General features: G+C 39.1%; 1 protein-coding gene across 6 annotated transcripts in view; it reads left to right on the top strand.

Moving 5' to 3' along the window:
- LOC118019473 (monocarboxylate transporter 9) overlaps nucleotides 1-26,730 on the top strand; it is a 51,673-nt gene extending 24,943 nt beyond the window's left edge. For 2 of the 6 annotated variants that reach the window (XM_035018683.1, XM_035018692.1), the window contains exons 3-6: nucleotides 9,647-9,790; nucleotides 20,739-20,834; nucleotides 23,347-24,264; nucleotides 24,678-26,730. In XM_035018683.1, the coding sequence (XP_034874574.1) occupies nucleotides 9,647-9,790; nucleotides 20,739-20,834; nucleotides 23,347-24,264; nucleotides 24,678-24,856 (1,337 nt within the window). In that variant the 3' untranslated portion in view covers nucleotides 24,857-26,730. Of the gene's footprint in view, nucleotides 1-9,646; nucleotides 9,791-9,856; nucleotides 9,973-20,738; nucleotides 20,835-23,346; nucleotides 24,265-24,677 lie in introns of all 6 variants that reach the window. The other 4 variants (XM_035018726.1, XM_035018718.1, XM_035018711.1 and 1 more) reach the window with 4 other exon arrangements.
- Nucleotides 26,731-27,040: the final 310 nt, after the last annotated feature.

The raw sequence follows: 27,040 nt of genomic DNA, 5'->3' as shown, positions 1-27,040 counted from the left end.
GGGTGGGGCCCTGGTGGTCAGAACTCAGGCTGAGACTCTGAAACTGAACTGCAGCTCTGCACTTTCTCCAAGCTCCCTCTGCTTCAAGGGCCATGAGCGGCCCCCTTAACTTGTAGGCAGGACCAGCTATGTAATTTGCAGGCCCCACTGCAAAATAAAAATGCAAGGCCCTTTGTTAAAAATTAAGAATTTCAAGACAGCAACAGCAGAGCAGTAAATCAAGTGCATGACCCTTGTAAGAGCTGAGCTCTGTGCAGCCACAGTGGTCTTAAGGCCACGAAACCAGCCCTGCACGGAGGGGTTACAAAAATAGAGCATACCTCCAAAGGTCAGGGGAGAAAACAAGTACTGGGGGGACCGTTGAATTGAAGCCAAATGCTAGTTCAAGTCCTGGTACTAAGATTATTTAGCTGAGTTACCTTGTATAAGTCCCACTTAACTTCAGGCTCATCAGCTAGATGAGGAGGCACTTGGATCAGCTAATCATACCCTTTGAAGGTGAACATAGAATAAAGAGACCAAAGGGTTTAAGAATGAGGGAGTGGTAGGAAAAAAATGATGGCTGAAGAGCTACTGCTGATAGGTGTGTGTGTGTGCACAGGTGTGAGCACTTTAGTCTGTGTCTGCTGAACATGAAGAGCCTCCCTTGGCTCTTCAGAGCATAAATTAAAGGACAGGTCCTGGAAACCATGATAACGAAGTATTAGCAAGAGGTGTCTAGCAGTGTGTGAACCATATCAGCCCTTTGTTGACAACTTTGTTCTACAGAGAAATAAACAAATTAATACTACCTTGGAAATGGGAAAAGTATAGCTCGTGTTGGTAACCCAAATGGTTATCAGCAGCACCTCCTCCTGAACCAGGGAGGTAGCTAGAATCATCTATAGAAATGGTTAAGCATGTAAAGGCCACTATTCGACCCTCAGACATTCTAATTCAGTCAGTCTATAATGGGGCCCACATATGTGAATTTTTGTAAGCCCAAAAAGTGATTTTCAGTTGGGAACTACCACTGGCTTAAGCCCTCTTGACTTAGATTTCAACCTTGCACTTTTTGATAATTCTCCAATGTATGATTTGCTTTGACTTTGTAAAGGGAGCTACTGTAGGTTTCTGCTTGGTGGTAGCACTGCTCATGCTATGTAAAAGATGAAAAATAGTGTCCACTGACTCTGATTCTGGTGAAAAAAACACATAAATGGACATCTTTGTGTCTTTTTGATAAAATATAATATATACATATGTGTATATAGATTCATACACTTTTTGATAAAGATGGGCTTTATACATACATATATATGTGTGTGTGTGTGTATTTGCTCTTTTTTTTTTTAAAGATTTTATTTATTTATTTGACAGAGAGAGCACTAGCAGGGGGAGCAGGGGCAGAGGGAGAGGGAGAAGCAGACTCCCCGCCGAGCAGGGAGCCCGACGCGGGGCTCGATCCCAGGACCCCGGGATCATGACCTGAGCCGAAGGCAGATGCTTAACCAGCTGAGCCACCCAGGTGCCCCTGTATTTGCTCTTAAATTCAGGAGTATGTATGAATTACTCAAGCTTGTCTAAAAAGACAATTGCCTACCGATCAGTGCAGTGGGGTGGGGATGGGGAGCGGTTCTGGGCGTCTTCATTTTAATTAACTCCCCAGATGATTATGATGCAGGCAGACCCTATTATATCTGAGAAACATGAGTTATTGTCTTTACCCAGTTTTGTCCAGAGAAAACATAGTAGGTGTCATCCTCAGTTCTGTGATCCAATGCCTGGAGTTTTATAACTGAGCAAGGCAGAGAAGAATAAGTACATTTGTCAAGCAACATCTATATTCTACCGTTCTTGTGCTTGTCCCTTACGTTCACTAACCGCCCCTTGTATGCCTGTCTCAATACCAGCCACTTTCACTTACTTGATCTTAATTGATCCTCACCACATTGCACTGAGGTAGGCATTATTGTCCTTAAATTTTAGTGCTCAAGATGCCCACATGAAGATGAAGCCCAAGATAAAGCACATTCTCTATGACGAATAGTGGCATCTGTTCAGCCTTTTTCTTCGTCTTTAAATTGGGGACAATAAAAGTACTACCTTATATGATTGTTGTGTAGAATAATTGAGATGGGGTTTGGTATATGGCAGGTGCTCAACATATATTAGCTATTAGAGGACAAGAATCAGCTGCAAATAAAATTACTTTTGCAAGCAGTTCCAACCAAACTGTGGAAGCTGCAAAAGAAAGGGACCCTTCAGAATGAGAGACAAAGATATTTCTGGGGCAATGGGCTGGAGGGAGAACTGGAACTTTGGGAAGATTGTGTCTGAACATCTCAAATTTAAAGGCCTACCCCTTTTCTCTGGCAAACCTAGACTTGGACGGTAGCTCACAGTAGCATATCCGAACAGTGCAAGACATGCACTTCTTTACACTCTTTATCATCTTTTTCATTCCTTCTCTTTGAAACTTGAATAATCGGGGAGAAAATACTTCTTCCTCTCATCTGAATTATTTGCTTGTCCAGATGATCCTTGGGATGAATAAAGCTGGGAATTTGGGTTATACATAGTAAATGAGCTCACCTCCATTACACACATCCATAGAGTCTCCTCCATGCTCAGGATTCCAAGACAGAAGACATCCCCTGTGCTGATAAGGGATTTTAGTTTCAGGGAAGAGAAAGAAAAAAGGCTTACTGACAATTTGAGGCTTCAAAAGTGCAAAAGCAAAGCAATGTCTGGAGTTTTATAGAGATGGGTTGTGAGGTGGGCCAGATGGGCGGATGGGCTGTGCATGGTGGGCCATCAGGGAGCAGGCCATCCACACGGAGTCCCTCCGTGCAAAGGCCTGCAGCGTGCACCTCGGGATGCATTCTGGTAGAGTAAATCTGGCTGCAGAAGGAGGCATTGCGTTGGGAGATGTGATGGTCAATGTCCACTTGGTTAGGCTATATTCCCGTTAGTCAAACACCAGTGTAGGTGTTGCTGTAAAGGTATTTTACTTTTTAATTTTTTAAATTAAAAAAATTTTTTTAAAGATTTTATTTATTTTTTTGACAGAGAGAGACACAGTGAGAGAGGGAACACAAGCAGGGGGAGGGGTAGAGGGAGAACAGGCTTCCCGCTGAGCAGGGAGCCCGACGCTCCAGGGGGCTCCATCCCAGGACCCCGGGATCATGACCTGAGCCAAAGGCAGACGCTTAACGACTGAGCCACCCAGGCGCCCCGCTGTAAAGGTATTTTATAGTTGTGCTCAAAGTCCGTCATCAATGGACTTTAAGTAAGGGAGATTATCCTAGATAATTTAGGTGAACTTGATTCACTCCATTTAAAAAGACTTAAGAGCAGAAATGAACTTTCCCAGAAGAAGAAATTCCATCTTTGGACTATAGCTTCAGCCTGTGCCAGAGAGTTTCAAGCTGCCCTTCCTGATGGCCTGCCCTATGGGTTTTGTACTTGCCTAGCTGGGTCTCGCAATTGCATAAGCCAGTTCCTTGCAATAAATCTCTTAACACATATCTTCTGGTTCTGTTTCTCTGGTTGAAACATGCCTGATATAGGAGGGATGGAACTGAACTCAAGGGCTGTTCGTGGCCCTGCATTGTTTTTGGATGAGCTAAAACACTTTTCGGTTAGATGTCATTCTTCAAATTCAAGAAGGGCGGGGCCATTTTTCAGACAACAGAGTTGCTGAAACAGCAGGGAGACCTTTTGTTCCCTATTTTTGTACTCAAAGCAGAGTCAACAGTCTCTCCCCTCCCTTTTCTCCTTAATTCCTCCAAAGGCCTGCAAACTGATAATGAGTCAATAAATCCGCCCTCAGGTTAATACGGTGAGTCACTACTGCCAGCTGGGCTTGCTAAATGAGTTGTGAGGGCTGGCAGAGTTGCTTTGGAGGCTCTCTGGATGATTTTACTCCCAAGCACTGTTAACTCCTTCCAGTAGGACTGAATTTCTGCCTCTTACAAGGATTCTGTCGCATTGGCCAGTTCCCAGGATGCTAGGCATTTCCAGGATTTGGTGAGAATAACTCCGGGTTTTGCTTCAGCTTTCCGTACTCTCTGTAGATCAGCAAGCCAACCAACCAGTAAGGCAGTCAGTACGCAAGAGATCAAGGGTTAGAGTGGGTTTGGCTCCTTAGTGCCTTTCTCTTCCTTTAGGGAGATGAACTTGAAATTCTGGTCTCAGCAGGAGGAAGGGGTGAGAAACCTATAAGAGTTTGCTGGGCTCCCTGCATTGTGGGTAGAGGGGTAAGACTCTCATGGCCCAGTCATCTGCTCTGTTAGGAAATGCTTGCTGTGCTGCAGGCATACAACCTGGTTACTGTTCTATTCTTTTTTTTTTTTTTTTTCTTCTCACTGCACTGTCAGCCTACTTACGGCTTCAGTGCAGTGGGCCTGGCCATCCTACCACTCTTGGGATCCTGAAACTTTTTAGGAGAAATAAGTGCATGGAAGTTGATTTGTTTCCCAAAAGGCATGATTTCTTTCTCAAAGCTATCTTATAATAATGATAAATTGGAAAACCACATTATGTTTCCATTTCCTCCATTTAGAATTTTCATCTCTTTTGTTGATATAATCATACTTAGGGCCCAGTTCAAGGCTCAGTTGTTTTGGCCCATGGTGCCCTCCTTTTTCTGAAATCCCCAACACATGATTTGAGCTTTTCTTTTGGTGCCTCTTGTCCGTGACCTTGGATTTTAATTGAACTCTTGTGTGTTTATTTTGTCTTCTGGTTTGGCTCTTGGATTGTGTGTCATCCTCTCTGTGTCTTCTACCATGGTATGAGACACCAGTGCCATGCTGTCCAACAAAGCAACCCCCAGCCCCATGTGGCTCTTGAGCACTTGAAATGTGACTAGTTCAAGTTGAGATGTGCTAGAAGTGTAACAAATTCATACTGGATTTCAAAGCCTTACTACAAAACAAAAGACTATAAAATGTCTCATTAATGATATTGAAATGTTGAAATGATAGTGTTTTAGATGTATTGAGTCAGATAAAATGTATTGCTAAAATTAATTTTACTTCTTTTTGTTTTTCTAATGTGCCTACTTAGGGAGTTTAGAATTCCATATGTGGCTCACACGTGTGACTCCTTGTATTTCTATTGTGCAGTGTTGCTCTAGGGGACAAGGGGTAAATAGTGAAGGAACGACAGTGGTCACATATTTAGGTTTTTGTTTGATGAATGCAGACCTAAGTATAATGTTACCAACGTACTTTAAAATTTTAAGAAGTGTATTCTTCCTCCATGCTAATTTGAACAGCCAGCAAAAATTTAGCTCTCTTGTTTCTTCCTAAATCACCCTGAGGGATGAAGGAAACAATTTCATCACCTACTTGTAGATCTTTCTGACTCCTTATAACAACTCATTCTTGTCATTTTCTTAATTCACCCGTGATCATAACAAAACACTTTTTCAGTTAGAACTTTCATTTTCATTTCCCTTTTTATTCCCTTTATTGGCTGAAAATTACCTCAATCGGTCTGATTTGCGGATGGCTATTAACACATTATTTTATATTTTTTGTTTCATTTTGTACTTACGAGGTTGCAGTACTCAAAATCCCAACCTTATCTTCCTTACTTTCTTTGCTCCTTACTTTGGTTTGTAGGGCTATTCACTAATAAACAGGTTCTTACATTTTTTTGAGTGAATGTGTTCCCATTGTGCCAAAACTGTGGCTGGGAGAATAGAATATCTTGTAAGAACCCTGAATACCGTACGCTGGGAAGGAGAGAGCTGTTCCCCTCTTGGTGCCCCACCCTGCCATCTACCGTCCTTAGACCATTCTGAGCCAGCTGCCTACTACTGAACATTTAGCCAAGGACTTTCAGCTCAACCAGCTCGTCAACTTTCATCTCCCAGACGGAATGTAGTAATAGTAATAATGGCTCCCAAACACCAACTGACAGACAATTTTAGTTTCAAGAAACATTTTCACTGAAGGCGAAATGAATATAAAGGCACTGATCCTCTGTGTGTGTGTATTAGGTTCCCACTATCTTCTTTCTATCTTACATTTTATTCTCAAATGATGTATCCTTCTCACTATTTCCTTATTAAAAGATTCCTTCTTCCTCCTAAATGAAATGGCAGCGATAATGGATGGTGATTACATTTAAAAAATGACTTGTTAAAATAAAAAGATGATGAAGCTTTCTTCTTCCTTTTTTCTAAAGTTTTACAGCTTTCCATAAGTGGAATCACTGGCTCATATTGAGTTAACTAACTTTTGTTCCAAAGGCCCCTTCTGCAAAGTACAAGACTTGAAACATTGTAAGAAATTTCCCCCAGAGAGTCATCCTTTCATTCAGTTTATCTCTTGAAACTAGTCCAGCACTGAGGAGTACTCTATGGTTTCTCATCTTGGGAAACTTGCCTGCTATTACCAAGAGCTAAGCATGTAAATGTGTCACGTCTTGCAGATGTGACTTAATGGTCAATTCCAGTTATACTTCACCCTGATTGTTATCGATGAAATATGGGGCTACTGTGGTTTAAATCTATGTAAATAGAATCTAGAAATACTCTAGTTTTAAGGATTAGAATAAAATAATTTGCTCTGAACTTTTAAACACCAAAATGACATGAATGTTACATTTTCATCTGCCATCGATTCATAGAACTACTTAAGCTATAAGATATTAACAAAAGTACATTGGTGTTCTTTACTAATATTTTGATTTTTAGGAAAAAATTAAGGTGTCAGTTGAAATACTTCCCAGTTGGGAAGAATGCTAAGCTGACTTTGGCCTTAGCCTTTTCATTGGTTGGCTATGGCTTCTTGGTCAAATTAAGGGATCTTTCTGAGTGCCAGTTTTATCATTTTAAAAATGAGGTGTTTGGACTCTTTCCAAGGCCTCTTTCAGCTCTAAAATTCTGTTTATATCTCTGACATCAAGATATTTTTCTAAGTAAACAGCAGATGGCAGTATGAAAGTAGAGAAATTTTAAAAAAGAGTTTCAGTTTACTGTTTTGTCAGTCAAAGAATTTTTGCTCATTTCTTTCCTGAGCTTAATTTTTTTCAAATAATCATGTATTTGACCAAAATGATTTATGAACTTATCACATAGTTGATAATAATTATGTACTTATTAGCATGTAATAGTTACAGTGTAATTGTACATGCTATGAAAATTATTACCCTTCATCCGCACCCCTAGTTTCCCATACTCTGCATCTCCTTGTGGAGTTATCATGTATTAAGGAGCATAGATTTAAAGTCCTACTTTGAGGATGGAACTTGAAACTTTTCAGGTATGCCAGTAATAATCATCTCTGTGTTTTAATTCCATTCGGCTTGTTAAATTTGTTGACACTGACTCTCAATGTCAATGTCAATGTTTGGTAAACAACACAGAAGGATCATGCTTTTATGATATCACACACCCATTTATGAAATTTGACCCTTAAAATCATTTCTATTTTTGAAGTGTCTAAGTATTTCTCATTGGGTATACAGACAGCTCAACTACGGATGATAAGTTTGGTCTTTCAAATGGATTTTCCTTTTAAAACACAGGCACAGATTATTCCCCTCTGTTTATCATACAAATATATCAGTCTCCTCTTCTGAACTGGCTCACATAGAAGGCCTGAAATGTCAGGGGCCAGTTCATGACCAGGGAGAAATGTGGGAGAGCTGTATGTGTTGAGAGCTATGTGGTATCTCAGTGGTCATATCCTGGTCTTAAGTAGGCACTTGAGAGATTCTCTGGTATTGGCAGGAATGCTGGACTTGGAGTGGCTGGATCCTGGCTCTATCACTTATAAACAGTGTAACTCATTTCTTTGTTTGAGGTTACTGAACGAAAGATACATACAGAAAAGTGTGCATATTCTGAGTACAGCTTGATGAACTTTTCACAAACCAAATTACAGCCATGTAATAATGTGAATATTCACATCAAGAAACAGAACATTGGTAGTACCCTAGAAGTGGGGCCATGCTCCTTTCTGATTATAACTCCCTACCCATTACCAAAGATAACCATTATCCTGACTTCTATCATAGATCAATTTTGCCTGTGTTTGTACTTTCTATAATTGCAATTATGCAACGTATTCTTTCTTGTGTTGAGTGTCTTTCATACCACATATGTTTATGAGATACTTCTGCATGTGTAGCTACAGATCATTCATTCTCGTTGCCATATAATAGTCCATTGTATGACTATACCAGAATTCACTTATGTTTTCTATTGCTGATGAACAATCTGGGTTTCTAGGCTACTATACATAGTTCTGCTGTGAACATTATATACTTTTAGTACAGGTATTTCTATTGAGTGTATACATAGAAGCAGAATTTCTGAGCTATACCATGTGTCATGTTCAGCTTTAGGAGACAAGGCCAGCAGTTTATGAGGGTTCTGATTGCTTCCTATCCTTGCTAACACTGTTGTCTATCTTTAGCCATCCTGGTGATTGCACTTTTTAAAAATTGGGAATAATAATTTGTACCTTGAAAGGTTGTTGTCAACTTAATTAAGATGTGTTTCTCTTTGCTTTCAAGTCCTGGGCTCTTTCTTCTGCCATGGGCTTGGACAACCTCTCTGAGCTTCAGTTTCCTTCCATGTAAATAGACTAATGGGCTGAATAATCCTTAATGTCCTTTCATTTCTGATAAGCTTAGCTCTGTCGTTGTAGGGGCTTTCTAGGTACACGGCTAGTGGGAAAGAATTTCACCATCACTTAAATCCCATTACTTATCCATAGTTATCCATGTTGCCCACTTATCCATAGCACAAATCCGGGCAGTGTCACTGTTACCTGTTACTCAACAGTGTACTTCTTCCCACAAATTCCAGGTTACACATAGAATGTAGGACAGTGGTACTGACGGTTTCATACCGGAACAGGTGGGGTGCTTCTCCATTTGGCCTCACCTGCCAGAATATTCTCTAGGAAATGAATAACCACCCCTCCATCCCTCTATATGGTCATATTGATGATCACCCTTGTGCTGGAAAGGAGCGCTGGGTAGGAAAAAATGCATGGAACATGCAGGAGGCAAAATCCTCAGCATAGTATGATGGTTAAGATGCTGGGCTCAGGACTCAGACTGCCTGGGTTTTTACTTCTTCCTCTGTTACTACTCTGGCGGCGGCTGCCATTGTCATCACTGAAGACCTAGCATTGACTGTGAATTTCCTTGTGTCAGGCCTTGGAATCAGCTTGACTTCTGTGCTCTCATTTGTCTTCACGGCAACCCTATGAGGTGGTACTATTATTACAGTCGTCAGATGAGGAAACTGAGGCACAGAGAGATCAGAAAAGTTGCCTGAGATCAAATTGCCAGCAAGTAGTAGAGCTCCACTTTGAATAAGGTCAGACTCCAGAACGCCATTTCTTAACTAGGTGGCCTTATCATCCGGAAACTTTAATTTCCTTATCAAAAAATGAGGTGAACAATAGTATCTACCTACCAATAGTAGCTGCAGTGAGATTAAAATGAAATGTGATTGTTTATAGGAAGTATGTCACAGAGTGTCCAGCACATAGTAAATACACAGTAGATGTTTATTGTTAGTGTTGTTATTGTATGATGGAAAGAATCATTTTAAATTTATGATGGGATGGATCCTCTGATTGTGCGAAGGAGGTTACTGTTGAATAAGTGAAGGTTTCATTTATTATTTTAGGTCCTGTCTGCAGCCTCTGTGTCTCCTCTTTTGGAGCAAGACCTGTGACAATCTTCAGTGGCTTCATGGTAGCTGGAGGCCTGATGTTGAGCAGTTTTGCCCCCAATATCTACTTTCTGTTTTTTTCCTATGGCATTGTTGTAGGTAAGAAACCTGGTCACTATAATTTTTCTTTTTCTTTTCTTTTCTTTTTTTTTTTTTGTGGTTTAGGTTTTATTTCATCATCATAAACTGAACTCTGCAATCCAGCTAGACCTGGGGATAAGGAACCATGGAGCCCGCAGAACTGCAGCGAGAGCACAGAGATTCTGGGGTATTTCGAGCAGGTGGGGGCGGAGGGGTGCTCTCCCGAACTACAGAAGGAACTATAATTTTTCTAAGCTTCAAGAGTTAGACGTCATTTTACCAAGTTCAGCTTTATTATTCAGTTAATATACGGCATGAAAATGATCAAAAATAATTTACTTTCAATGACCACTTCACCAAAAATTACTGCCTTAGTAACATGTCCGCCCAATGAATCCAAATATTTGAAAGAATAAACATGTTTTATCAATGCACATTATGTTCTCTTGCAAGGCACAAGAAAGTTTTTCATTTCAGCACTGCACAAAAAAGGCAAAGAGAGAGGGGGGAGCATGAGACTGATAGCACTTCTCACTGACTTAGGAAGTGGTCCCTTTCATATGGCCGGTTAAGCAGGGCTCTGTTGAGTTGCTTGTGTTCTAAACATCCTGCGCTTCTAGGGCCCACATCACAAAGTTACAGCAGAAGTAAAAAGTAGATTTTAAAACACATAATTATTATTATTATTATTTTAAGATAAGGCAAGAGTGAAGAAAAACTGAGTGGTGGGGATAATTGATGATGATATTGATTATAGGAGAGGGAAAGTAGAGGGCTCTTGGCCTGAGAGGACAGTTTTGGGGCAGATGCCTTTGTGATGTATTATACTAATTGTATTCAACGTTCAACATCATCAGACTAGTCCTAGGGGCTGTTGGTAGAGAATTTGAAAAAGATGATTGCAGCTGTCAAAGTTTTTCTTAGTGTCTGAAAGAACCTAATTTTGTTGACTAGTGATATTCCTCTTTTTTACTTGGGACTGTTTCCCGAAGAATACATAATAGAAATAAGAACAGCTAATATGCACTGGGTACTTCCTATGTGCTTGGCTCTGTGCTGAATTCTTTATCTGACCTCAGTGAATCTTCACAAGAACTCACATTACAGAGAGGGAAAGTGAAGCTCAGAGAAGGGAAATTACTAACTGAAGCTATATAAGTAGGAGATTTGGGGTTGAATCCACTCAGTCTGACACCAGGTCCTGACCTCTTTCACATTTTATAACTATTTTTGGTGCTTTTCAAACCCTTGAAGTCTATTTTAAATTTAACTACATATTCTAATACTGCTGAGACCTGAATCCCTTGTTAGTTCTTTGAGAACATGCAGTACATTTTTGGGATTTTATATTTCCTATAGTGTTTAATACAGTTTTGGAATGTGGGTACAAATACATTAATCTCTTGTGTAAAATTTGAGAGTCTCCACTGAATAATCATTTTGCATTATTGTCTAAAGGCATAAAAATAAAAATGTAGGTATCTGTGTTTATGCATGAATATTGGATTATTCCTTTTAGGACAAATCCCTTTTTACATAGAAAATTGAATCATTATGCCATTGATATGATTTGGGCATTTCCCCCAAACTCTGGACTACACATTTAAAGTTTCATGGGATTTTCCTCTTCCACATGGTTTCAAGGTTAATCGAGGCATACGAAGTTGTTGCATTTCGGGTATTGTTATATACATACTTGTCATAGAGTTTATTGTAATGTCCTTCCTCCTGGAATCCCGGTCTCTCCTTCACTTAATGATTCTGGGTCAGAAAACAGGCTCAGGTCTGAAGACTCTGATTTGGCAATAGGTTCTGAATCCCTGCAACTAAGAAGCAATTGTCAGCTTGTGGAGAGAGTGCGGGGTTTAAGGTCAGGAGACAGAGATTCTGTGAGCCTGAACAAGCTTGATGACAAATGGCTGTCCCTTATCTGTGAAGGCAGGCTGGGAAACCTACCTCACACAGGTTTTGTGAAGACCAAATAAAGTCAAGTGACATATAAATAAAAATAAAACAAATAAAAGAATTGAGTTGGATTTCAATTAATAAAAAGATCGCTCTCCCTGGTAATTATTGGGGCCTTGTTAACTACTCCTAGCCAGCAGATAATTAATACTTATTACCATGTTTGACGTCTTTGTGTTTCTTTCTTTCTTTTCTTTCATCAGTAGGCTCATACTCCAGGGCTCATTGAATATTTCTAGGATAAATAAATGAGATAATACTGAACAGTGATACTTCCATTCTATCATCATTTAGAATAGCCAGTTGAAAAGGAAGTGACAAGAAATTATTACAGTCTAAACTCATTTTCCTTTCTGTATTGAGTTCCTTAGAAAAAATAAGAAAGATTCACTTTAATGATAATATTAATTGAGCACTAGTTCTGTGCAGAATTGTATACTGAGCATTTTCATTTGCCTAGGATGAACTAGATGGTCTCTTAAGAGCGACAGTATGTGGAGGGAAGGAGCAAACACTGAGAGGCAGGCTCTGGGGACCAACTATGTGGGTTTACCTTATGTTATTCACTTGCCAGGTCTATTGACTTCAGGCAAGTTACTTAGCTTCTATTTTCTCATTTTTAAAACTGAATGTAATAATGACATCCACCTTCGGGTTTTGTGAATTGAGGAGGTAATGCAATAAACGTTAGTTAGCACAACCGTTAATATTAGTTTTGTGACCTTGGAAAATTATTTAATCTCTCTGAACTTCTCTTTTTCTTTTTATTGAATGACTGCACGAAGCTATTGCGCCTATTTGTGAGAAGCACAAGGAGGTGTTTCATACATCCCTTCCCTTAAATTCCTTTCTGAACACTTAGTTCAAGACCACAGCAGTAGTTTTTTGCTACCGAGGAAGCTTTATTGAATCAGCGATATTTGTATAACAGCTTAAGAAGATAGAAAAAGAAATTAAAGCTTTTTCATATGTGTAATTATAATACACAATATCAAAAAGGATACCAAAGTGTATCAATGGGCATAATTCTGTTTGACCACTTAATTGATGTTTTAAAAGGATCATCTTGAAAATACGATGTTATCTTGTTCAGTTTTTGTAGCTAACATAAAATGGCCGTTTCCCCCTTTTCAAGTGACTGCAAGCCACACTGCCAAACCTGGGGATTCAGACTTCTATTTTCTCAATTACTTTATTAAGTCAGGAAAAAGAAAGTGGGGTGCAGGGTGGGGGTGGGAAATATGTGCGGAATGAGTTGCTCAAGTGTCTCCCCAATAATTTCTTTTTGCTTTTCTGAAAAGCCACAACTCAAAATCAATGTCTTTTGTCTCTTTCCTTCAGAGTATATTGTTTTTTAGCTACCTAGTTAGTGTTTTCTTACTATTCCTTCTTGGTCTTTGGAAAAATTCAGTTTTCTCTTTCTTCATTTTCATGGTAATATCTGTGTATGTAGTGAATCTGCTCAGCTTATTGAGATCGGGGAGGGAAAAGACCATGTTTGCAGACAGTCTGATTCTCCTGCTCAATTACGGCAAATGAGATCAAGGTCATTTCCTGAAGTTCATTTTAGCAGTTAGAGTTTTATAAGCCTTTTTGTTTTGTTTTGTTTTTAATGGTTATATCATTAAAGATAGTCCTTTTATATCTCACTGATGCTCAGTTGTAATAAAGAACTATGATTTTCTAATTAGTCTGAGGCTGTTATCGACATAATGCTGTAATACTCAGGTAAAAAGTTGGTTAATGGTTACTTTTTAGTACTTGTTATATTCCAGGCACAGGAAATCTTTTACATTTTTTTTAAAGATTTTATTTATTTATTGCCAGAGAGAGTGAGAGAGCACAAACAGGGGGAACAGCAGAGAGATAGAGGGAGAAGCAGGCTCCCTGCTAAGCAGGGAGCCCGATGCTGGGCTCGATCCCAGGATCCTGGGATCATGATCTGAGCCAAAGGCAGACGCTCAACCATCTGAGCTACCCAGGCGCCCCAATCTTTTACATTTTTTATGTCTCTTAATCTTTACAGCTATCTCATAAGATTGTTTTAAAGATAAAGGAACTAAGAGAGTTTAAGTAAATTCTCAAGTCCCCCAAGTCGCCCAGCCAGTAAGAGATAGAGCTGGGATTTGAATCCAAGCCTGCCTGATTGCCAAGCCTGTTCTCATAACTAGTCAATGTCATGTTCAGAGTATTCATGCTAAGGTACAAAAGTCAGAGACAGTTTATTAAAAACGCTAGCCAATCGCTTGCACTTTTAAACTCTTCATGCAGATGTTTGAACCTAGCAGCATAAAAGTACCTGCATTTGGATATGCTAAACTTATTTATCTTATTCGGTGCCTTAAGTTACCTTCCCACAGTTTCATTTCTAGAAGTAGGTATTTCTAGAACACTATATGTAATTGCTTATCCTAACCTTTGGTCAGGATAATAAATCGTCTTGGCTCAACTATTCTAAGAGGTGGTTCAAATACTTGCTTTAAAATATACAGAAGGGGAATTCTCCCAAATAACTGAGAGACAGGTCCTCACACTACAGTGGTCTGTCCTGGTTTGCCCAGGACTAATGGGTTTTCTAGGATATGAGACTTCTAGTAGCCAAACCGGGAATGTCCTGGGCACTGGCCCTTCCCCCGACCCCACACAGTATTTGGATTCTGTAGCCTCACCCATATTGCTTCTTAAGATTGCCACGTTGAAATGTACTGTTACTAAAATGTTTCCTTTTCGTAAAAGTAATACTGCAGGGGGAAGTTTTCATATATAAATGCAGGGGCTTGATATATATCTATTCAGTTACATGCAAAAATATGTATATAATGGAAGGATATTTAAAAAAATTCATAGACGTTTTCAAAAATACATACACGATTTCAGATGTTCTATTGCTTGTCTTCCTAAAATAGATCAGACTTCCACTTTGCATGCTTTTATTCACATGCTAGTTCTTTAGAAATGCTTGCTTTATTTATTCTAAATTTGAAGCATTTTATAATATCAGAGTGTTTTACTTCAATTATATTTTCTTCTCTTAACTCTCTTATCAGTTTAATTGATCTAGGTATTTTTTTGATTTATAGGTAAGGATTGAGAAAAATGAGAAAATGAGGAAGTTTAGTGTGATTTGCCCAAAGTATCATCTTAGAAGGCATAGAAGTAGGATATTAGTTCTATCTTTTTTCAAACCATATAATTCTAATTCCGTCTTTCCACTGATACTATCCTAATAAATTAATTATTGTGAAAGAAAAAAATATTTAATATTTTTTGAGGTAAGATTTAGTTTCTGACTAAAGTAAAAAGTAAAAAAAATCAGCATCATTGAAGTGGGGAACAGATATAAAGAAATTATTTAAAAATACATGTACACACACATACATACAGATTGATTGTGTTTGTTATATGTATAGAGACACAGACAGGAAGAGAAAAGATGCAAAAACTCAAATGAGATTTATGGGAAAAGGTAGTAGACTAACTTCTGTGGGGAGTTGATTCAACAGATTTTAGAAACACTCTGTGCCAGGCTCGGACCTGGAACCAAGATACTTGGATGAATAAGGCACAGCCTACCTTCAGATAGCTCATTGCCTAGTTGGGGGAATAAACTTGTAAATTTGCAACTTGTAGCACAGCAAAATAAGTGCAATAATAAAATGAAACCAACATTCCGTGTAGATGTAAATGTACCTGTGGGGGAGGGGGTGCTGAAGCAGGCTTCATGCAGTTCATGCTTGAGCTGAGTCTGGAAGGACAGGTAGGATGTGGTCAGGTAGGCATGGGTTTCGAAGGGGAGTGAGGGGGGTGGAAGGAGGACACTGCAGGAGCTCAAATGCTCAGAGGTGTGATAGACCGTGGATAAAAGTGTTTTTACAAGGGGCGCCTGGGTGGCTCAGTTGGTTAAGCAACTGCCTTCGGCTCAGGTCATGATTCTGGAGTCCCAGGATCGAGTCCCGCATCGGGCTCCCTGCTCAGCGGGGAGTCTGCTTCTCCCTCTGACCCTTCCTCTCTCATGCTCTCTGTCTCCCATTCTCTCTCTCAGATAAATAAATAAAATCTTTAAAAAAAAAAGTGTTTTTACAGATACTTGTTTAAGGACTGCCGAAGTCACGTGGATGGGTGCAAATACCTCAAAGCATGGTGTGCACCGAAGACCGGATGACAAAATGTTTCTATATGGACTTGACTGTTGGAGTGTGACATAATGAGAATTGTATGACAGCAGCTTAGAAGATAGATTGATGGAAAAAAAAAAGGAAGACAGATTGGTGGGAAAAGTACTGGAGGCTTGAGACAGTGATCAGGAAGGCAGAATTCATCTCAGAAAAGATGAGGTGGTGAACAGAGCCAGGCGGGGCAGAGAGAGAGGGAGGTTAATAATTTAGGTAGTGGGTATACTAAAGAGCTTCTGTCTGGTTTGATGGGAAGAGATGAGGGAAAAGAGGCCTCTGAACTCGTGGTCTTGTCCAGAGGTGTGTGAAATGGAACATAAGGTGTGGAAAGGAAATGTCAGAACACGTAAATAAATTTAGCTTTTACCTATTTAAGTAAAGGAAACAATAACATTTTACTAATGTTTTTGCTTTGAATTCCTAGTAATATAGGTATTTAGTTTAAAAATTATACTGCAGGCTGATGTGAATCAGTGAATTTTTTTCACTGATAGGAGTCTGATTAAAAGTGATTGGAGACCAAGGGATGCTTAAAGACAGTGGTTTCCAAACTTTATAGTCTTGGGACTTTTTACATTCTTTTATGTAGGACCCCAAGGAGCTTTTGAATATATGGATTATACTTATAGATATTTATTCTGTTAAAATTAACTGTATTAAAAGCTGAGAAATTTGAAAATATTTGGTTAGTAATGCATTTAAAGATAATAACAAACCCAGTACATGATAACATAAATAATGAACTTATGAAAAATAACTCTATTTTCTTTTTTTTTTTTTAAAGATTTTATTTATTTGAGAGAGAGAGAATGAGAGAGAGCACATGAGAGGGGGGAGGGTCAGAGGGAGAAGCAGACTCCCTGCCGAGCAGGGAGCCCGATGCGGGACTCGATCCCAGGACGCCGGGATCATGACCTGAGCCGAAGGCAGTTGCTTAACCAACTGAGCCACCCAGGCGCCCATAACTCTATTTTCTAAAAGAAAAACAGAATTTAGTGAAAAGAGCTGCATTATTTCACAGTTTTGCAAATCTCTTTAATGTTTGGCTTCTTAGAAGACTTCTGGATTCTCATATCGGCTCCGTATGCAGTCTGTTGCGATCTGTTTTTTTGATTGAAGTGTATGAGGTAAATCTTGTCACACACAAAGATGTAGTTGGAAAAGGGAGGAGTTTTTAATAGCCTTTTCATGTAATTGTAGATATTCTTCTTTGATACTACACCAAAACTTGATGAGTGATGATTTTCCACCATTAATTGTAATATGAAACCTGGTACCACATCAATATACTTTTCATACTCTGTTATATTAAACCCAATTATTTATTCTGCACTTTGCTTTTTCTTTTTTTCATGTCTTTTTTTTAATTTATTATAATACCTAACCTTTATGTTTTTCAAATTTTTATTTAAATTCTGGTTAGTGAACATACAGTGCAATATTGGTTTCTGGAGTAGAATTCAGTGATTCATCACTTACATACAACACCCAGTGCTCATCACAAGTGCCCTACCCATCACCCATCTAGCCATCCTCCACCCACCTCCTTCTATCAACCCTCAGTTTGTTCTCTAGAGTTAAGAGTCTCTTATGGCTTGTTTTCCTCTCTCCATTTTTTCTTTTCCCCCTTCCCATATGTTCATCTGTTTACTTTCTTAAATTCCACATATGAGTGAGATCATATGGTATTTGTCTTTCTCTGACTGACTTATTTCACTTAGCATAATACTCTCTAGCTCCATCTACATCGTTGCAAATGACATATTCTGCACTTTGAATAGATCTTCATTCAAGCCTGATTTTGTAATATCATGAATTGGTTATTTGAAAAATATTGGTTCACTGAGTTATGAAAGAACTTATAAATATTGTTAAATTTCATTATACAACATCAAAAATCACTTTTGTTACTACCACCAGCAGACTCATCAGAAAACCTTTATATGTTAGGAAGCTGTCCAAATTCATGGTCATGGATACAAGTTTTCTAAAATTCTATTTTTTCTGTAATGTTTGGATTTTATCATTGGTAACAATTATTGCCAGTTGTCTCCCTTCTTAGTTTGTTTTCAAAAAGATGTCTGCCTAATACCCAAGTCTGAGTAACTGTAGTTTGTCTGATATTCTTTCAAATACAAACAGGGTTACACAGGAGAAGAGGGGCTATTTGAGCTGGCTACTAAAACAATTGCATAAGGGCTTTTCCTTGTAACAATTGTTGTCATCCAAATGAAGCATTTTTAAAAAATTTTGTTTTTATTGTGAGTAGGTGGTTATGTAGCATAACTTGATACCAAAGTTTGGTACCAATACCTTGATTTGTGCTAAGGCCCTTGTGGTTTTACTCACCATCTCTTTTGCTCCCTCAGTGTAAATGTAAACACAGTGAAAAAAAGCAGAGATCATGTTAGTGTTACAGTAGTCCCCCCTTACCCATGGGAGATACAGTCCAAGTCCAATGAATGTCTGAACATGCATAGTAATGAACCCTATGTTTTCTCCTATATGTACACACCTATGATAAAGTTTAATTTATAAATTAGGCACAGTAAGAGATTAACAACAATAGTTAATAATAAAATAGAACAATTATAACAATATACTGTAATAAAAGTTTAGTGAAGTGGTCTCTCTCTCAGAATACCTTGTTGTACCGTACTCACCCTTCTTGTGATGATGCAAGATGGTAAAATGCCTGAGTGATGACACAAAGTGAGGTGAACGACGTAGGCGCTGTGACCTAACGTTAGGCTACTACTGACCTTCGGACCATATGTCAGGAGTATCATCTGCTTCTGGACTGCAGTTGACTGCAGGTAACTGAAACGATGGAAAGCAAAACTGCGGATAAGTGGGAGACTAGTTAAGACTATGAGGAAAATAGTTGTGACTTTATGGACTCTAGGAAAGATCTTGGAGATTCTAGGGACCCCTCTGTAATAACTTCCAGTTTAAGGTCAGCCTGATACAGACGTAGGAAGGCATCATGCTAACTTTTTCAAAAATTTAAGGAGAAAGCATTTCAAGTTTCTGTGACATTAAAAAAAAGTGAAATAAACTTAACGGAAACCCATGGCCTTGAAATAATTCTTAAAAATGCCTTTTTTTTGGTCTCAGGCTAAAAGTTTAAAAGTTGTTGTTTCAACTTTTCTGACACTGACATTTAGCAATCCGAAATGTCTTTTTTTTTTCTTGTCTCTAATGCCTAACATTTGACAGAGCCCTGACAACCAAATCACAGAAAAGTAAATTCATTCGTCCTCCAAAGGCTTTCTGATGTATAGTCTATATACATATATATACTAGTAACTATATACACATAGTAACTGTATAAATCAATCCAACTCATGTTTTAGTTGATGAGATATTTTTTCCCCTTAAATCATATAAAAAGGGCACTTTATGTTAAAAAGTTTGCTTAAAGCGTAATTGTTTTAGTCTATCTCATTTCTTTAAGAAGACTTTTTATGGAATCACAGATGATCCTCTGGGTCTTAAGTTGTTTAAAATGTTAATTTCCTAAAATAGTTATGCAGTATATTCGTAAAGCCCATGTATTCTTTCTAATCATAGTTTAGGTACCAATTAAAAGTAATGAAAATGATCTTAACTCATTTAATGGACCATGGTTAAAATCCAGTTTTTAAACTATAGCTATGTGTTTGTTATAGAATGATCCTCAAGAGCAGATAATGTTGCAGAGGAAAGGCAAAAAGCCATGATTTAGAAGCCAGAGGAAAATTTTATGAAAAACAAACTGGGTTTATCAGGTGCTAAATAGGAAAGAAAAGATTTAAGCTAATAAAAGCCTTGGAGAAGATCTGGAGATAAATATTGTCCTTGGGTCTCAAGAAAGGGAAATTTAGTAATGTACCTTTTTTTTTAATTATAAGAGAATTTCAAATCTACAGAAAAATAGAGAATCATATAGCAAAAGCTGTATGTTCCACTTAAACTTAACAGTTGTTAATATTTTATTGTATTTGCTTCCTTTTTTGTTTTTGTGTAGATATTTTAAACTAAATTAAAGACATTTTACTCCTAAATAGGGTAGTTTGCATCTCTGAAAGAAAAAAACTTACAAATCTATATTTTACTGAGATGGGATGATCTGAGAACCCCAGAGGACTTGTGGGGGGGGTCCTTTGTTTTGTAGACTGGGGTGTGCAAACTATAACCTCTCACAAAATAGCTTGGACCAGTGAAGGGAACTTTCTCAAATTGTTTAGAGCACTTTGAGGAGGAAGGGACAGTGAGTTCAGGGCAAGGACTTGGAATAGAGACAGAAAGGCATGTTTGATTAAATTTTACTGTTTGGTGACTTAACCATTGTCTTTATCTGCCCGCAATGTCTTGATTTAAATTTGCATTATTCATTCATGCTTCAGAAATTGGACTTTTTTTTTTTTAAAGATTTTATTTATTTGACAGAGAGAGACAGCGAGAGCAGGAACACAAGCAGGGGGAGTGGGTGAGGGAGAAGCAGGCTTCCTGCCGAGCAGGGAGCCCGATGTGGGGCTCGATCCCAGGACCCTGGGATCATGACCTGAGCCGAAGGCAGACGCTTAAAGACTGAGCCACCCAGGTGCCCTGGACTTTTTTTTTTTGACTTGAGCCCAACCTTAGGATGGGTGTGGAGTGAGAGCTGAGCCTACCCAAATATGTTCATTGGAGCTGCACCACTGACATCTAAAGGATCCAGGAATCCATGCTCTGAAGAGTTTTAGCCAGTCAGAAACAGAACGGCCCACTGGAGATACTTAGTCTTTTTCGTTTTTGCATTGAAGTACTAAGTCTGTCTTATTTATGCAATGTCTTCTTATGTTTAGGACTCGGATGTGGTTTATTATACACGGCAACAGTGACCATTACGTGCCAGTATTTTGACAGCCACCGAGGCCTTGCCCTTGGCCTGATTTCAACAGGTACATTTTCAAAATAAGTATAGCATTGTCACTATCCAGCCTTCTAATCAAAGTCAAAAGTTACCAAACACAGATGTTTAACCTACCACTTCCCAGCTCCCACTTAGGGAGTTTTTACTCGAGTTTTTTACTCTAGCCCCAGAAGGAAGTTTTTACACTAGCCCGAGAAGGAAATGTTATTTTCCACTGTGAATAAGGGTGTAGCTTCCAGAAAATCCTAGGATACATATACGAAAAATCTGGGGCATTTGATGACCAATATAATAAAGGAAGGAGAAGCTTATGGGCCCAGTCAAGTGAGAGTCACAAGCTGGTGAGAGCTTTACTAAAGAAGCAGAGTGCACTTATGTGAGTCACCTTCTCTCTGGGAGAGGTAGGAAAAATGCCAGGAAAGTGGGGACCCCAGGGCTCCATCAGGAAGCTTGATGCCGACATCTCGCCATCTCCATTTACTGCTGAGTGTACAGTTTTTTCTAAAGTCCTGATTTATGAATGCATCTCCCTGGCCATGTGCATATCCACATGACAGCTGTTGACTCTTGTTCTTCCTTTAATAATCAAGAGATGATCACTGGGGGGAAATGTAAATAAAAAAGCCTTCTGGACTTCCTCTGATGTTTTAACATGGCCTTGCACTTTTCAGTTGGTTTTTCCTAAGCTGTTTAGGGAACTTATCAAAATTTTCTGTGGCCAATATTTTATGAGTTTGCTTAGGAGACAGAGATGTCAAGTTGAGTAAAAGTTGTACGTTTACATATGCTACTTACTCGTTAATGAGCACGGGGTCCTGGGAGGTCAGATTTCCAGAGAAACCGAATAAGTTCAATGATCTTTCTGGCAACAGAATCCAAACTAATGTTTTATTCCTGAGGCCAACCCAGTGGCAACAAAGTGATTCCAGATTGAATTAAATGGAGCGGGATATTTACCAAAGGTGGTTAAAGGAAGCATTGCCAGGTGAGAAATGTGAATTATGGTCTAAGAGGGGACAGGACAGGGCCAGAGTCTGAGGACACGGCTAGGCTGAGGCAGAACTGGGAGAAGAAATAGCAAAAACAGAAGACAGAGAACCCAAAGCAGTTGGAATTTTGTTCAAAGAACCTTACAGGATCTCCTGCAAGTGTGGGAGAAAGCGTGAGGGTGGGCATGAGCTTAAAGGACAATAGGTCTTACGTGCACTCTATTTTGGTAGAGGCATTGTAATGTAGCAACAAACACAGACCCCGGACCCAGAAGACCTGGTTTTGAATCCTACCTGTGTCACTCACTTGCTGTCTGGTGACAGACAAGTTATGTAACCGTTCTGTTCAGTTAACTGTGAGTTAAGCCTCAGTTTTCTGAACTGTAAAATGGGGATAATAGTACTCATCACATCAAGTTATTGGGAATATTAAAGGAACATATGTGTAAGGCACATAGCAAGGACTCTAAAACATGGACTATCGTAATTATGACCTAGGTTTCCCGTAATGTCCAAATTCATGTATGCTGATGGTGCCAGAAATTGTATGCTGTGTGCTTTCACTCAGTCTAGAAAGGAGGGCATGAGGGCCTGGGCCATGGCACACTGAAGTAAAAATGGATCGACTCTGGACAGTTAAGATTTGGCAGAATTAAGGAGTTTTTAGTTTCAACTCACAGGGAGCTCAGTGAGGCAAAATTAGGTAGAATCATGGATCTAGTTAGTCCTTTTGGGCTGTGATAACAAAGTACCATAGACTAGGTGGCTTATCTACAACAGAAGTGTATTTCTCTGTTCTGGAGCCTGGGAATCCAACATCAGGATGCCAGCATGGTGGGGTTCTGGTGACAGACCTCTTCCAGGCTGCAGATTGCCATTTTCTTGCTGTTTCCTCACATGGTGGAAGGGAAGGGGGTCTCTCAGGGGTCTCTTTGATATGGGTGCTAGTCCCATTCATGAGTGCTCCATGGGCTCATGACTTCATCACCCCCCAAAGGCCCCACTTCCTAATACCATCATGTTAGAGGTTAGGATTTCAACATATGAATTGGGGTGGGGGCACAGACATTCAGCCCATAGCATCCACATTCAGTGAAAGATGACAAGCAAAACAAAACTCACAGCAGAATTTTTTAAAAATTGAAAAGAAACCCAAAATCAAAATATGTGAAATATGTGACCTCACTGAAAGAAAGGAACATGGGCATGAAACAAAGATTTTAGGGAAGTGATCTTGTTCCCTGGTAAACAGGGGTTGGTAACTAATGTCCACAGGCCAGATCTGGTCTACTGCCTGTTTTTGGAGAGCTCATGAGCTAAGAATGATTTTTACATTTTTGTATAGTCAATACAAAAATCAGAATAAGGATGTTCCAGGGCATATGAAAATTATGTGCAATTAAAAATTCAATGTCCATAGATAAAGGTTTACTGGAATATAATCATGCTCCTTCCTTTACCAATCTTATTTGGCCGATATTAATAATGGTTGTTCTGAGAGTCCCAAATTTATAAGAGATTAAGATTGAACAGCTCTCATTTCCTTTTTAGGTTCAAGTGTTGGACTTTTTATATACGCTGCTCTGCAGAGGTTGCTGATTGAGTTCTATGGGCTGGATGGATGCCTGCTGATTGTGGGTGCCTTAGCTTTAAATATATTAGCCTGTGGCAGCCTGATGAGACCCCTTGAGTCTTCTGATTGCCCTTTGCCTGAAAAAACAGCTCTGGAAAGTGTACCAGATCGATACTCCATTTACAGTGAGAAAGGAAAGGACCTGGAAGAGAACACAAACATTCTTGGAAAGAGCTATGGTGCTGAGGAAACACGCAAGAGCACCTTGGCCAGTGGTGGCCGCAAACAGGAGAGTCTACTTCATAAAAACCCAGCAACAGTGGCGCACGCAAAAGAGGCTGAAACATACAAAAAGAAAGTCGCAGAACAGACATATTTTTGCAAACAGCTTGCCAAGAGGAAGTGGCAATTATATAAAGACTACTGTGGAGAAACTGTGGCTCTTTTTAAAAACAAAGTATTCTCAGCCCTCTTCATTGCGATCTTCCTTTTTGACATCGGGGGATTTCCACCTTCTTTACTTATGGAAGATGTGGCAAGAAGTTCAAATGTGAAAGAAGAAGAGCTTATTATGCCTCTCATTTCCATTATTGGTATTATGACAGCAGTGGGTAAACTCCTTTTAGGGATACTGGCTGACTTTAAGTGGATTAATACCTTACATCTTTACGTGGCTACCTTAGTAATCATGGGCCTGGCCTTGTGTGCAATTCCATTTGCCAAAAGTTATGTCACATTGGCAATACTTTCTGGGATTCTAGGGTTTCTGACTGGTAATTGGTCCATCTTCCCATATGTGACCACAAAGACTGTGGGAATTGAAAAATTAGCCCATGCCTATGGGATATTAATGTTCTTTGCTGGACTTGGAAATAGCCTTGGACCACCAATTGTTGGTAAGATGTTTCTTAAAGTCAGTCTATTTTACTGTTCTTCTTTGTAACATCCCTGGATATAGAAATCCAGATTGTAATAGTAGCACAGATTAGCACAAAATAAATCTGCATAGATGTCTCCTGGTAATGATTTATTCATAATCACTTTGATATAGTTGAAAAGGCCAGTATACTTGCTCAGGGAGTTGTGTTCATTTTTTATTTGGGAGAAACTCAAAATGCCTGTTTATCCTTGTCCAAATTATTTGGGAAGTTCTTCTCTGCTGACTCCCAGTGGTCTGCTATAGAGTACATGGGGTAATTAATATATATCCCGATCCTTACTGTATCGAAGATTGATGAACTTAATGGAGGATGGGCTTCCCTTTCATACAATTTCTATCAAATTCACTTATTTCTTACTCTCTTTTCAGGTTGGTTTTATGACTGGACCCAGACCTATGACACGGCGTTTTATTTCAGTGGCTTCTGCGTCCTGCTGGGAGGCTTCATCCTGCTGCTGGCCGCCTTGCCCTCCTGGGACACATGCAACAAGCTGCTGCCCAGGCCGGCTCCAACAACCTTTCTGTACAAAGTTACCTCTAATGTTTAGAGGAATATTGGAAGGTGCTACAGACTTTTCTCATAGCAGAATTTCACTGTGGCTGACTCTGAATGAAAATTTTTTTTTTTTTTAACAAACCCTATTCTCTATGTACTGTATATGTAGCTTCTATCTCCCGTATATATTTTTTCCCTTTTTTTCTTTTTCCAAGAAGTGGGACTCATTACTCATGAGTTCTTGATGATGTAAAAATTTTGGCCTGCCTCGGAAGGCTTTCTCTGCGTAAAGAAATATAATTTCTCTGTAGGCTCCATTAGTTCCACTGCAAGGCACCCGGAGGGGGCTCTTCTATTTTAAACCTGATGCAGGCAGCATGATGAGCTCTATGTGAAGGCCACTAGGGGCTAAATCACTCTCTTCTCTACGTTAGACTGGCTGGTACATGAAAACAGTTACTAAAATGGCCTTAAGAATTGCAGTGGAGCAAGCCGATCTTTTTTTTCTCAAAGCTATTTTGAATTACAGTCACTAGTTTTCACTGTTTGATTTTATTTCCCTTGAGGCAGCACCCCATGTTCGGACCCACTGCGCTTAAATCGTTTCATTTCCTAAGTTGTTTGCTGAGAGGCAGGCAGTCTCCAAACGGGGGCACTCCCCACAGCCTTGCTCATGGTCGGCTGCCATAACCACGCTCACTCTTCTCTGTCAGCATCCAGTCAACTGATGTTTCCCAGGAAGTGCTGATTTTACCTGTTTCCAAATTGGAAATGCGTAAACCATTCCGCTCTGGCAAATGGGCAACATCCATTTGCTTCGGGCACAGTGGGAATGAATTGCAAATCCTTGCATAACTTCTCAATGAACCGTTTATTTGCTACTATCAGATTTTACCACTATCAAATTTTAATTCAAGGGTAGAACTAAAACGTGTGTGTGTGTACTCCAAGTCTGTGTGGGACATGGAAAGAGAAAAAGGCAATAAGAAATTCATACCCTGATCCAAGTTTATTCAATCTTATAAAAATTTTTGGAAGAAAATCAATGTTTAATAAATGGACATTTTCCTAAAGAAATATTTTTTGACTTTGCTCTATGATAGAATCCGCTAGATCTTTTAAAAAATATAGTTGCCTGAGCACTACTCTTAGAGATTTTAATTCTGTAGGTGTAGGCTGTGGGCCAAGCCTCAATATTTTTAGTGAGCTCTTCAAGGAATTCTGACAACAGAGCCGTCGAGAATGGCTGTTATAAGACTGGCAATAGAGAAAGAGTCATTCTCTTAAATAAAAAACAAAAAAGCAATAAACCATTGAGGTGAGGTGTTTTTAGAAATAGCCAACTGTGGTTCTTTAAATAGGACGCACTCTTATTGTGCCAAAATTTTCTTTTCATTTCTTTTGAAATATGTAAGATTTTATACTTCTATGTTGCCTTTCTTGGAAGGCGCCTAAAGCACTTTATAAGCATGAAGCCCCACCACACCTCAGTGAAGTAGGTTAAGTACTATTTTTCTATGGAGTAAACCTGGAGTGTGGGGGAATTTCATAACGGAGTTAATCCTACTCAATAATGCAATAATGGGGCTCAAAGTGCCTTGGACTTCTACTCCATACTCAGACTTCTGGAAAGTTTTCTGTACCTCATTCTTTAGTTACTGTCAAGGTTAGTAAATAAAAGAAGTGACATTTTAAAAATTTAAACTAAATGTTTTTGTGTTGAAAGTTCCTTTTTGCCAATATTATATTCAGGAAATCCTATAACCTGAAAAATTTAACTTTACAACATCCCCACATTCGTCAATGTTGATAATTGTCCAAATGCATCTTCACTCTGTCTACTAATGTCATCCAGTGTGTGCATTTTCCGTTGTCTAGGGAATGAATTTTATGTTACAATAAAATATTTTTTTGGTTTGTTTTGCACTGGTTTGGTTGCTTTTTCTCTTCTTAGCCATCCTCCGCCCCCAAATTGCAGTGACATTTCACTTGAATGTAAAAAAATTTAATTACCACATGTTCACTTCAGACCCCAGAATTTGGTGACTGGACCTCAACATATTCAAGTCAGTCTGCTAAACTATTTTGACCATTGCCTTCCAAAAAGCTAACATGTCAATCCTAGAGAATCCTTTTGAGGAAAAGGGGATAGGTTTCTCTTTGAGATTTTTAATAATGATGTTGGCAGTCATTAATGGAATTCTTAATATGTTCTAGGCACATTATATTATATATC

The sequence above is a fragment of the Mirounga leonina genome, unplaced genomic scaffold (genome assembly GCF_011800145.1).
Source record: "Mirounga leonina isolate KUSES-001 unplaced genomic scaffold, KU_Mleo_1.0 Mir_108, whole genome shotgun sequence".
Classification (NCBI taxonomy): domain Eukaryota; kingdom Metazoa; phylum Chordata; class Mammalia; order Carnivora; family Phocidae; genus Mirounga; species Mirounga leonina.
This window is presented reverse-complemented; position numbering and strand designations above follow the sequence as displayed.